The sequence below is a fragment of the Enhydra lutris genome, unplaced genomic scaffold (assembly GCF_002288905.1).
Source record: "Enhydra lutris kenyoni isolate GAN:26980312 unplaced genomic scaffold, ASM228890v2 scaffoldscaffold6, whole genome shotgun sequence".
NCBI classification, from domain to species: Eukaryota; Metazoa; Chordata; class Mammalia; order Carnivora; family Mustelidae; genus Enhydra; species Enhydra lutris.
Window position 1 is genome coordinate 21,842,740 of NW_019154090.1, and position 12,267 is coordinate 21,855,006.

The 12,267-nt window shown below is 44.6% G+C and overlaps 1 protein-coding gene across 3 annotated transcripts in view; it reads left to right on the forward strand.

Moving 5' to 3' along the window:
- Positions 1-8,055: 8,055 nt before the first annotated feature.
- LOC111141610 (RB transcriptional corepressor like 1) overlaps positions 8,056-12,267 on the forward strand; it is a 65,891-nt gene continuing 61,679 nt past the window's right edge. Inside the window, exon 1 of one of the 3 annotated variants that reach the window (XM_022494301.1) lies at positions 8,056-8,313. In XM_022494301.1, the coding sequence (XP_022350009.1) occupies positions 8,158-8,313 (156 nt within the window). In that variant the 5' untranslated portion in view covers positions 8,056-8,157. The remainder of the gene's footprint in view (positions 8,314-12,267) is intronic. The other 2 variants (XM_022494303.1, XM_022494302.1) reach the window with 2 other exon arrangements.

A 12,267-nucleotide genomic window follows, 5' to 3' on the forward strand; every position in this document is an offset into this window, starting at 1 on the left:
GCTACGTTATTTCCTTTTCTAAGTATGCAAATCCTTTCCTCATTTTGGGGATATTAGTTAGCCTTTTTCATGTTGATTCATAGAAACTTTTATATATTGAGGAAATTAGCCTTTGGTTTGTTACTTTAGTCACAAATTCAGTTAACATCTAAAATGGTCTAACTACATGGATTTTTGCTTTTGCCTATTGCATTTCAAACTTTAGGGCCATAGCAATAACAGTGTGATTGTATATGGAAATTAACTCATGTTTCTCTATTCCTTCATCTTATTTTTCGAAATCAAATATATGGAGAAAAATCATTTCTGAAATGACAAAATGCCTAGAAGTTCTTAGGTGCATTTTTTAATTAACAGCTAATCAATAAAAACAGGTACTAAAAAATATCTTAAGTATCATAGCATACATACATGACAGCCTGTTTGCTTTATTTTATAGCATACATTTATTTATTAGGTTAATCTTTGGAGTAAGTACAAAGTTCAAAACATATCAAAGATACAGAGTAAAAAGTAAATTTCCTTGTTCCTATCTCACCACTATTGAATTCCTCTTTGCTTAAGTAACTACAGTTTCCAGTTTTTTATGTATATTTCCAGATATCTTATTTGGATGCATGTGTAAAATAATCTTCAGTCTGTTTGCTCTAAATGGACCCATTCCTTAAATTCATTCATTTAAGAATCAGCTATACTGGGGTGCCTGGGTGGCTCAGTGGGTTAAGCCTCTGCCTTCGGCTCAGGTGATGATCCCAGAGTCCTGGGATCGAGCCCCGCATCAGGCTCTCTGCTCAGCAGGGAGCCTGCTTCCCCTCCTCTCTCTCTCTCTGCCTGCCTCTCTGCCTACTTGTGATCTCTCTCTCTGTCAAATAAATAAATAAAATCTTAAAAAAAAAAATCAGGTATACTGGGGCACCTGGGTGGCTTACTCAGTTAAGTGTCTGCATTTGACTCAGGTAATGGTTCCTGAGTCCCAAGGATCCAGCCCCACAGTGGGTTCCCCGCTCATCGGGGAGTCTGCTTTTCCCTCTGACCCTCCCCCTCTTGTGCTCTCTCTCTCTCTCTCTCTCTCAAATAATAAATAAAATCTTTAAAAAAAAAGAATCAGCTATACTGACAGGATGACATATTTTAGGATGTGGAAATACAGGGCACCTGGGTGGCTCAGTAGGTTAAAGCCTCTGCCTTCGCCTCAGGGTCATGATCCCAGGGTCCTGGGGCTCTCTGCTCAGCAGGGAGCCTGCTTCCTCCTCTCTCTCTGCCTGCCTCTCTGCCTACTTGTGATCTCTCTCTGTCAAATAAATAAATAAAATCTTTAAAATGTTCGGTTTTCCAGCTTTTCTGGGATTAAGGGGGAGCAGGATTTCTTCTTTCCAGAGATGGATGACAACTTTATTTAAGAATGTCTTTCATGGGGCGCCTGGGTAGCTCAGTGGGTTAAAGCCTCTGCCTTCGGCTCAGGTCATGGTCCCAGGGTCCTGGGATCGAGCCCCATATCGGGCTCTCTGCTCAGCAGGGAGCCTGCTTCCTCCTCTCTCTCTTGCCTGCCACTCTGCCTACTTGTGATCTCTGTCTGTCAAAAAAATAAAATCTTTAAAAAAAAAAAAAGAATATCTTTCATAAACCATTTTTTTCCGTTTTTTTTTTTTTTTTTTAATTTAAATTTTGTTAGTTAACATATAGTTCAATATTGGTTTCTGGAGTAGAATTCAGTGATTCTTCACTTACCTACAACACCCAGTGCTCATCACAACAAATGTCCTCTTTAATACTCATCACCTATCTAGCCCATCTCCCACCCACCTCCCACCATCAACCCTCAGTTTGTTCTCTTAGTTAAGAGCAACTTATGGCTTGTTTCCCTCTCTCCTTTTTTTTTTTTTTAAGATTTTATTTTATTTATTTGACAGAGAGAGAAATCACAAGTGGGCACAGAGGCAGGCAGAGAGGGAGAAGCAGGCTCCCCGCTGAGCAGAGAGCCCGATGTGGGGCTTGATCCCAGGACCCTGGGATCATGACCTGAGCCGAACGCAGAGGCTTTAACCCACTGAGCCACCCAGGTGCTCCCCTCTCTCCTTTTTTTAAGGGGGAGCAGGATTAATCCAGGTATGTATGGATTCAGGAAACAAAAGTCGTCATAAGTTTTGGTCATAGGTAGAATTATGTCTATGTCAGACAATCTCTGAAAGGAAAAGTTAAAAGAAAATGCTATCTTGAAATATCCTCCTTTGACCAAAGTGAGTGCCATAGGTATAGATTTTGTTGAATAAACCCTAGAATTACATTTTTTTTAAAGATTTTTATTTATTTATTTGACAGAGAGAGATCACAAGCAGACAAAGAGGCAGGCAGAGAGAGAGGGAAGCAGGCTCCCCGCTGAGCAGAGCCCGATGTGGGACTCGATCCCAGGACCCTGAGATCATGACCTGAGCCGAAGGCAGCGGCTTAACCCACTGAGCCACCCAGGCGCCCTAGAATTACATTTTTAAGTTAAAATGGTCTTTTCAGTTTCTGATTTCCCCAAAGTGTAAAGGAAGAGGGACAAAAATCACTTAATTATCCTTGTGACTAGGACTGGCACTACTTTCCTTGTAAGGACCCAGCTCAAGGACCACCACTTTAGTGTTTGAGGACCAAGAACAGCAAGAATGATGAGATCAGGTCTAGCCCCTCCCCCACAACTATTAACTGCTTTTTTTGACAGTTAGAAGGTTAGGTAAGTAGTTTTTTATTAGAGGAACATGTGCACACCAAGTACCTGCTTAGGCATAACAAAGCCAAGGGATAAAAAGTTTTTGAAGGAATTTCAAAATGAAATAGCCATGCTGGGAAAAAGCCAGAACTTTGTTATACTTTCTTACACTTACTCTGCGGTTTAGAATTGTTTATATTTTAAATGACAATTGGGAGGGTGTACACTATGATCTTTTTAGTTTTGGAGCCTCCAAAGGCCTTAATCAGGCTCTGGACACATGCTCTGGGGAACTATGAAATATTAAACCACAACAGGGAGGCTAATTATAGAGCCCGTCACACAGTGGAATCAAAATAGAAACAACCTAGAGGATGTAGCAGAGCAGAAATGAAATGCAGAATAAATGTTTCACTATTCATACTTTCCTATTCAAAATTCAGTTTAGTGTTAAATGGGCACACCACTGGATAATAAGAAAAAAATAAAAACCAACATGAACCCTGATTTTAAAAAAGTAGGGAGAGCATATTGATGAAAGAAAAAGAAGCATGCAGGTATAGCTGGATCTGGGAGATGAGTCCTCGATGCTAAACTGCCTAAGCCTGATTCAGTTGTAATAGCGTGAACCCCTGCAGAGTTTTGAGAAAGAAACTGACATGATATAAATGCTGCTTGAGAAAAACTAGTAACTAAACGTAAAATGGATTGGAAGAGAAAACATAAAATGTTGAAAGATAACTAGAAACCTGGTAGAAGAGGAATCCACAAGATTTAGTGACTATCTGTAGGGGATGAAGGAGCTGAGGAGTCAATGATTAAGAGGAAACGATGGGCTGGTTTGGGAACAGGTGGTAAAGGGCAGTTGGTGACCATGGCAGTATTATTTATTGAAAACCAAAGACATAGTTTAGTTACACTCCAAAAGAGGTGTGTGGGGGGTGGGGGGAGTACTGCTTAAATAATGCTTTGTTTCATAGGGGAAATAAGAGAACATAAGAGTATTTTCCTTTAATCTTGGCCTCAATGCCAAGGCCTGTACTTCCTAATAATTCAATTCAGGAGAGTCTGAGAATTACAACATGGCAAAAGAAAAAGTCATAAAAGTAACTCATTGATTTGAGGGGCGCCTGGGTGGCTCAGTGGGTTAAAGCCTCTGCCTTCAGCTCAGGTTATGATCTCAGGTCCTGTGATAGAGCCCCGAATCGGGCTCTCTGCTCAGCAGGGAGCCTGCTTCCTCCTCTCTCTCTGCCTGCCTCTCTGCCTGCTTGTGATCTCTCTCTCTCTGTGTGTCAAATAAATAAATAAAATCTTTAAAAAAAAAAAGTAACTCATTGATTTAATGTAAAAGGTTACAGATCAGGTGAATCATAAGATAGGAAATGAAAGTGGAAGGCCTTATGCAGACAGGATATGACTTACTGAAAATCCAAAGAGCCTAGATCCAGTCCTGAAGAGAAGGAAAAATGTGTAACGTTTCTCATTTTTGTTTGCTGGATAACATTTGAGAGAGGCTTCTTTTGTTCTTGGATCATTTTTAAGCCAGCAAAGCCCATCAGTTCAAGTCTGGGTGATCTGAAAGTCACAGCAAAGGAAGAATCAGTATCTTGCACATAGCAGGCATTCAGTAAACATTTGTAGAATGAAGAAATGAAGGATTTTCAGGACTCAGTCAGTATGCATGAAGTGTGAAAAGAATCAGGAGAACCAAATCCAGTAGCAAAGTAGAAACAGGCTAGAGTCCATATACTGCAATTCACTGAAAGCCAAACCACTATAGAAATGAAAAATGGGTGAGTCTCTGGTTTGGTTTGGTTTATAATCCCTGAGAGCTCTTTCCTTTTTTCCTGGTTTCTTTTCAAGGTCAGAATCACCCTCTACAGTTCAGATCTGGATAAAAAAGGAAATTGGTTAGGTGCCTATGTGGCTCAGTTGGTTAAGCAACTGCCTTTGGCTCAGGTCATGATCCTGGAGTCCCAGGATCAAGTCCTGCATCTGGCTCCCAGCTCCACAGGGAGTCTGCTTCTCCCTCTGACTTTCTGCTCTCTCATGCTCTCTCTCACTGTCTCTCTCTCAAATAAATGTCTCTTTTTTTTTTTTTAAAGAAAGAAATTGATTAGTTATGGCAAAAGCAAAAAACTTGAGGCTTCTCAACTCTAGTGATCTTGTCCAGGACCAGCTATGAAAGCCAGGATCTCATGGGAGCAGAATTAGTTTTACTTTTTTCTCCTCAAAAAATTCTGACCAAAATGTTTGCATTTGACAGACCAAGTGATATTTCTCAACAGTTGTTCCAAACCTTTATCACTCTCAACTCCCTACTGCATATTGCTCTATTTTGCACTCAGCAGAGCACCTAACAGTTCTGCTTAATCTAGATATAAGGTTATAACCTTCCAGATAGGAGCTATACCAAGAGGAAGGCCAAGCTCCAGATTCTTGGCTTGGTCACTTTTCTAGGGCCTGGCTAACTCAATAAGCTGTTTATCTTCAGTCTCTCTCCGCCTGCTCCTGTCCCTGATTATTGACATACTTGTGTTTCCTCTATGCTAGAAAATTCCCTTCCTTTTTCCTCTCCACCACCAAACTTCTTAGAAGCTTTTACTTCCTACTTTCAACTTTCTGACCTTCCTTCCCAGCTTTCATTCCCACCATGGTACAGAAAACTGCTCTGGCAAACGTCACTAAAAACATGAATGATAGGGGTGCCTGGGTGGCTCAGTGGGTTAAAGCCTCTGCCAGGTCATGATCCCAGCCAGAGTCCTGGGATTGAGCCCCGCATCAGGTGCTCTGCTCAGTGGGGAGCCTGCTTCCTCCTCTCTCTGCCTGCTGCTCTGTCTACTTGTGATCTCTCTCTCTGTCAAATAAGTAAATAAAATCTTTAAAGAAAACATATGAATGATAATATAAGAGGTCTTCTTTGAATCCTATTTGAATTATCTGCAGTGTTAGGCTCTGTGGAGTACTTCTTTCCTGGCCTCTGAGATACCACTCCTTTATTTTTATACCTCTGTGGACAGTTTAACTCATTCATTCCTCAAATTCTGCCCATCTCTGAAATTTAGGCATTTCTAAAGTTTCTCCCCTTGAGTCCCTTCTTATGCCAACACCCTCCCTCCCTGCTCCCTAGGCTTCAGGTATTGCCTGAATATTCCCAAATCCTCATGTCCCTACTCCTGAAGCCCTCTCTCAAATAAGCACAGGTTAATTAGAAAATAAGCCACTCCAAGAAGGACTTCACTCATGTTATCTCCACTAATCCTGACATTTCTTTGCTGACAGGAAAAGAAAAGTTAGGGGAAAGGATGATAAACCCTGTTACAGACCCCTTGGCATGGGAGACAGACCTCCCCTCAACTACACATACCAATCCTCTAAATACTAACAGGAGGAGAGTCTCTGTGCAGACACTACGTCTCCTCCCAAGAATAATGAGGTGGTGCTAAAGTCAACTGCAGTAGTAGCTTCTAGAAGGAAGAAGCGTTGGAAGTGCCACATGGATGTTTCAGTTTGATTTTGAACTTGGAGGGTGAGAGGAGTTTGAGACTTTAGTTATCTGAGACCCAGCTTGCAGGGAGTTCCCAAGTCCCACCCTTCTCCAGGTGTGGACAGTGTAGAAGACTGGGAAATTGCTGGGAGAGAGGAGAGAGGGGATACCTTCTAGGATCTAACAGTCTCCTCCTAAAGTTCCTGAGGCATCACAAACACAACTGCTCTGGAACTGATCTCGTCATTCTGCTTCTACTACCATTTTGTTAACAACATCACTTTTCACCCTCTTGACTTAGATGGAAACTTCTGTTACTGGGGATTCTTCCCTCTCTAGCAGTGCCCCATTCAGTTCTAAGAGACCTCCCTCCAGACTGGCTCCTTTCAATGCTGGACCAGCTCCTACTATCTCCATACCTCTAGTCTCTACCCCATCCAATCCATGTGTCCTGCTGTAGCCAGAGGGACCTTCCCAGAACATTATTGGTCATTCCTCACCTCTTTTCATTAAAACCCCCACTGACAACATTTAGGCTTTTAGTGGGGCATATGAGGTCCTTTGCAACCTACCTTGACCTGTCTTCCATTTTCATCACTGGTGACTCCTTCCCTCATTCAAGCATCAGTGGGCTCTTTGCAGCTTTTCAAACATACTTTGTTAAGTACTAAGTGCCAGCTATGATCCAGGCACTAATCTAAACTTTGTAATACAGTGAGCAGGAAAAAAAGGCCCCTGGTCTCATGCAACTCACATTTTAGTAGGAAGAGCCAGTGAATAAACAAGATAATTTCAGATAGTGATATGGGGCTATGAAGACAATTAAATGGAGGTATTAGAGGGGTGGGTCGGCTCCTTTAGTGCTCAGGAAGGAGCTGGGAAGGTTAACAGTTGATCTTGAATGACAAGCAGGAGCCAGACAAGCAAAGACCTGGTATAGAGTATTTGGGGCCATTTGACCAGTGTGTGACAAAGGCCTTGAGGCAAGAACTAGCTTGGGCACTTGGCATTTTCAAGGTCCCAAAACAAAGCAGTGAGGCTGCACCTCATTAGACACTTGGGTGGGGCAATGAGGTGAGGCCAGATCACAGGGACCCTGTGGGGCATCCAAATGAGTTTGGATACTATTTTAAGGGCAAGAGGAATACACTGAAAGATTTTGATCCAAGGAGGGCCATGCTCTGGATCACTCTGGCTCTTCCTGGAAAGGGGTTTCGGCTTGGAGACCAACCAGTTCCATGCCTTCAGGCTTATGCTCAGGCCAGGCTCAAGCCTGGAACAACGATGGTCTTTCCCAGGACAGTTCCTAGGCTCCTGAGAGCTTATCACTGCAGTGCTTTCAGCCCAGGTCAAGCCTGGTTTGCCTCGCCAGCCCTTCAATCGCTCCACAAACCACTCACTGGGCGCAGGGGACAGAGTCCTGAGGTCTCCCGCTGTCACAGAACCACTATTTTTCTGTTCTGCCTCCCTCCTAACTAATGGGGCAGTCATACTATGTTTGGCGGGGCAGTGACAAATCCAGGCCCATGGGTTAGTGGTACAAACGAGGCTTCTCCCTAAGACGATGGAGGACACCTCGTGATAGGCAGCCCGGCCCGAACCAATGAGCTGGTGAGACCAAAGTGGACACGCGGGAGTCAAGGCAGGATATGGACTACAATTCCCAGCAGACTCTGCGCGCGGTTGCCGATCCCTCCGCACTAATTTACTCCGCCGGCTGTTCACCACGGCCGGCCAAGGACCAAGCCTAGGTCTTTTTTCCTGGAACCGAGGTCCATCTTCTTATCACAGTTTCAGAGAGAGACCACGGAATGCCCTGGAGGTGAAACGGACTTTTTGAGGAGAAACGCGGATGCAGACTATCGGAGAGAGGTCGCTCTGAAGCCACCGACTTTCGCGCGCTTTGGCGCGGGTGGTTGTGGGTAGAGCGCCCAGGAGGGAGAAAGGAGCCGGGGGGCTGTGACCGCGGCCTGAGGGGATGTTCGAGGACGAACCCCACGCTGAGGGGGCAGCGGTCGTCGCCGCAGCCGGGGAGGCGCTGCAGGCCCTGTGCCAGGAGCTGAACCTGGACGAGGGGAGCGCAGCCGAAGCCCTGGACGACTTCACCGCCATCCGGGGCAACTACAGCCTAGAGGTGAGCGGCGGCAGGTGGGGCGGCCGGACCCGACCCCCGCCAGGCCCCACCCCCGCCCCGCCCCTACCCCACCTTTTGGGGCGGTGGGAGTTTTCCCACCGGGAAGGGTCGCTTCCCCGCCGGGCGCTGCTGGGTGCGGAGTTGGAAGGGCGGGTGTAGACCCATCTATCCATTTTCTTTCTGAGGCGGGAAACTGAAGTCCGGAAGAGGGGCGGCTTGTCCGCGGTCGCACGCCCCTCGGGGGTCCCCTAGACTCCACACCAGCTTCCCGCCGAGCGCCGCAGACGTCAAGATAGCGCCCATAAATCTATTAAAAAAACAAATGCCGGAATGGTAAAAGCTGAAGTGAGTTGTAGTGCCGACACCACCGCCCAGCCCTTTAAATATGTCATCTCGCTCCGTTCTCGCCACAATCCTGGGAACCGTTCCACCGGAGTGCCTAAGCTACGTGCCCAAGGCCGCGCGGTTAGTGGTGGAGCCGGGCGGAGTCCAAACCTTCGAACCGCCCCACCGTGCGGCCTCACCCCGGCGGGCGGAGCTGTGGGCTGCTCGCTTTGATGAAAGCCATCATTAGCAAGTGGGGCTCAGCCTTCAGCCCCAGCCTCCTCCCGTCTCTGAATCCTGATGCTTACCGCAGCGCCTGACTTTGAATTAAATAAGTGCCGTCATTACTGGGTTTTTCCCCTAATCATTCTCGCATGGAGCACCCCCAGCAGCCCTGTGAATGTGGCAGGGCAGTATTATACCTGCTTTCCAGGTAGTAATATCAAGGCCCAGAGGACTGTGCTGCCCAGGGTCATTCTGCTAATTATTAAAGGACTCCAGTATAGAGGTAGCATTGGGATGGGATGTATTCCAGCATACTCCTCCAGTAACCTTAAATTCTGAGACTTTCCTGCATAATCCAAGGGGCCTGGGCTCACTGACTTACCACCCGGTGAAATAGTTAATTCATGAATGAATTATTATTATTATTAAGGAAATAATTAATTGCATTCAGAGGCATGTAGTTGGATATTTGGAGTTGAGTGTTGAGGGAGAAAATACCTAAGAGACGCCCTTGTTTGTCTCTGGGGTAAGACTGGTAGATTGGATAAAGGACAGTGACCTGCATCCATGGGTGGCACGACTGGGAAGCTGAAGGAAGAATAGGCAAGTAAGGGAGATTATGAATTATGGCCACTCAGTGAAAACAAACTAATTTTTAAAAGCCTGAGAAGGCATTTCTGACTTCCTAAGTCCTCCTTTGATCTGTCATTGAATAAACATTTACTGAGTGCAAAGTGCAGTCGAGGCACTAAACTCGACACCTCTTTCAAAAGAAACAAGATTTATCTGTTAAGAGAGAAAAAAGAGAGCATGCAGAGGGGAGGGGCAGAGAGAAAGTCTCAAGCTGACTGTGCTGTTAGCCAGGTACAGGACTTGATCCCAGGACCCTGAGATCATGACCTGACCAGAAACCAAGAGTCAGATGCTCAACCAACTGCCCCACCCAGGTGCCCCTCAAATTCTTGAATATACCAAGTTTCTTCCCACTTGCATGTTTTCTCCATGCCATTCCCTCTGTCCGGAAACCTTTCCCTCACTCCCTACAACAGGCAGATTGAAGAAATATATCTGAAGAGCTAAGTGAACAAGATGAAGTTGATCAGGACACCTTAAATGTTTGATTCAGAAAGCACAGATGTATGAAGTAAGATTTGGGGTTATTTTGTCCCAAGTCTTTTATTTTCTTCTTCCTCTTTTTTTTCCTTTGTTTGTTTTTGGTGAAAGGCTCTTGGAGTAGGTATTTTTATATATCTCTCTTTTTTTTTTTTAAGATTTTATTTATTTGACAGACAGAGATCACAAGTAGGCAGAGAGAGAGGAAGGGAAGCAGGCTCCCCGCCGAGCAGAGAGCCCGATCCGGGGCTCCATCCCAGGATCCTGGAATCATGACCTGAGCCAAAGGCAGAGGCTTTAACCCACTGAGCCACCCAGATGCCCCATATCTACTCTTTTTCCCTAACCCTCTCCCCAGGGATGCCTGGGTGGCTCAGTCAGTTAAGCCACTGCCTTCAGCTCAGGTCATGATCCCAGGGTCCTGGGATTGAGTGCCACATTGGGCTTCTTGCTTGACAGGGAGCCTGCTTCTCTTTCCACCTCTGCCTGCCACTCTGCCTGCTTGTGTGCGCCCGCTCTCTCTCTCTCTCTCTCTGTCTTCCCCTCTCTGACAAATAAATAAATAAAATCTTAAAAAAAAAAAAAAAATGAAAGAAATCCTCTCCCCAGCTCCTATCCCTGTCAATATACGTGACAAGCCCCCACTTACATTTCCCCCTTGCCTTTCCCTCTCACCCCTTATATTTTGATGATTCACCACTTAACAAGTTTTAAGTCTTCTGAATTCTCTGACCTCGCCTCAAAATCTGTTACTCTACTATATATTCTCTCACACTTTATCTTCAATTCTTATAGCATATATCTCACCAATTAAAGATAACTGTTATTTGTTCCTTTTCTTCACTCTAGATTTGGAATTACATGAGGTCAGAAACCATCTTTGTATTTCTAAGGTCTAACATCAAAGAATTAAAATAAGTAATATAGTTGACTTTTCTTTCCTTCTTTTTTTTTTTAGGGAGAAAAAGCAAAAATACTGGTACTTACGTTTTCTCTCTTAGTGGTGTTTTCATCTAGTAACCTGTATCCAGTGGCTCTCTAATACTTGGATACTATTCCCCAAAATTTGTAAATCAAGACTTCTAAAAGTATTCAGCCACAAGCTTACATGCCTCATTTAATACCTTGAGCAAATAAGACTTCTCCATACATTAGGGTATAACACGGGGGTTTTCTTTTTGTTTTTTTGGTTTTTGTTTTTTTAAAACTGGGTTTTAATTCTATTGGCCACCCATTCCTGTCCTCCCTTTTGGATTATTATAAGAAATCTTTCATTGTTTTTATTCTTTTAGAGACTGGTCTTAAAGAGGCTCTGCAGAACTATGCTATAAGATTTGTGTCTAATTTTTTTTTTTTAAGATTTTATTTATTTATTTGACAGAGAGAGATCACAAGTAGACAGAGAGGCAGGCAGAGAGAGGGAGGGAAGCAGGCTCCCTGCCAAGCAGAGAGCCCGATGCGGGACTCGATCCCAGGACCCTGAGATCATGACCCGAGCTGAAGGCAGCGGCTTAACCCACTGAGCCACCCAGGCGCCCCTTGTGTCTAATTTTTAATCCTTAAATTACATATGTAGTTCAGTGGTAAAGTCATGAAGTAATTTTAGCTTGGAGATATCTCAAGTCTAAAGCAGACAATTAAGTGTTGAATTCCCAAATGTCACCTTTTTATACCATTGTAAATTGAGGTATCTACTACAGTGGAGAGGCTTACTTACTGTTTTAACCCACTGAGCCACCCAGGTGCCCCTTACTTACTGTTTTAAAGATTGGGTAGATAATTCCCCAAATTTTTACCTCACAAAAATGGTGGTCTTTTTATGTTGTACAAGATAGATAAGAACTTTTTATGTGTGACTTGCTTGCCATCTTCCTACTCTGTTCTTTCCTTTCCCTGCCATACTGGTTAAAAAAGCATAAGGGGTGCCTGGGTGGCTCAGTCGTTGGGCATTTGCCTTTGGCTCGGGTCATGATCCTGGGGTTCTGGGGTTGAGCCCCAAGTGGCTCCCTGCCCGGCGGGGACCCTACTTCTTCTTCTTCCACTCCCCTTGCTTGTGTTCCCTCTCTCACTGTGTGTCTCTCTGTCAAATTAATAAATAAAATCTTAGAAAAAACAAAAGGAGGAATGCCTGGGTGGGTCAGTTGGTTAAGTGGCTTTCTTCAGCTCAGGTCATGATCCCAGCGTCCTTCAATCTTCAGTCTTCTCCCTCTGCCTCTGCCTGCCACTCTGCCTGCCTCTACTCTTTCTATCTCTCTGACAAATAAATAAAATCTTCAAAAAAAGGAGACATAA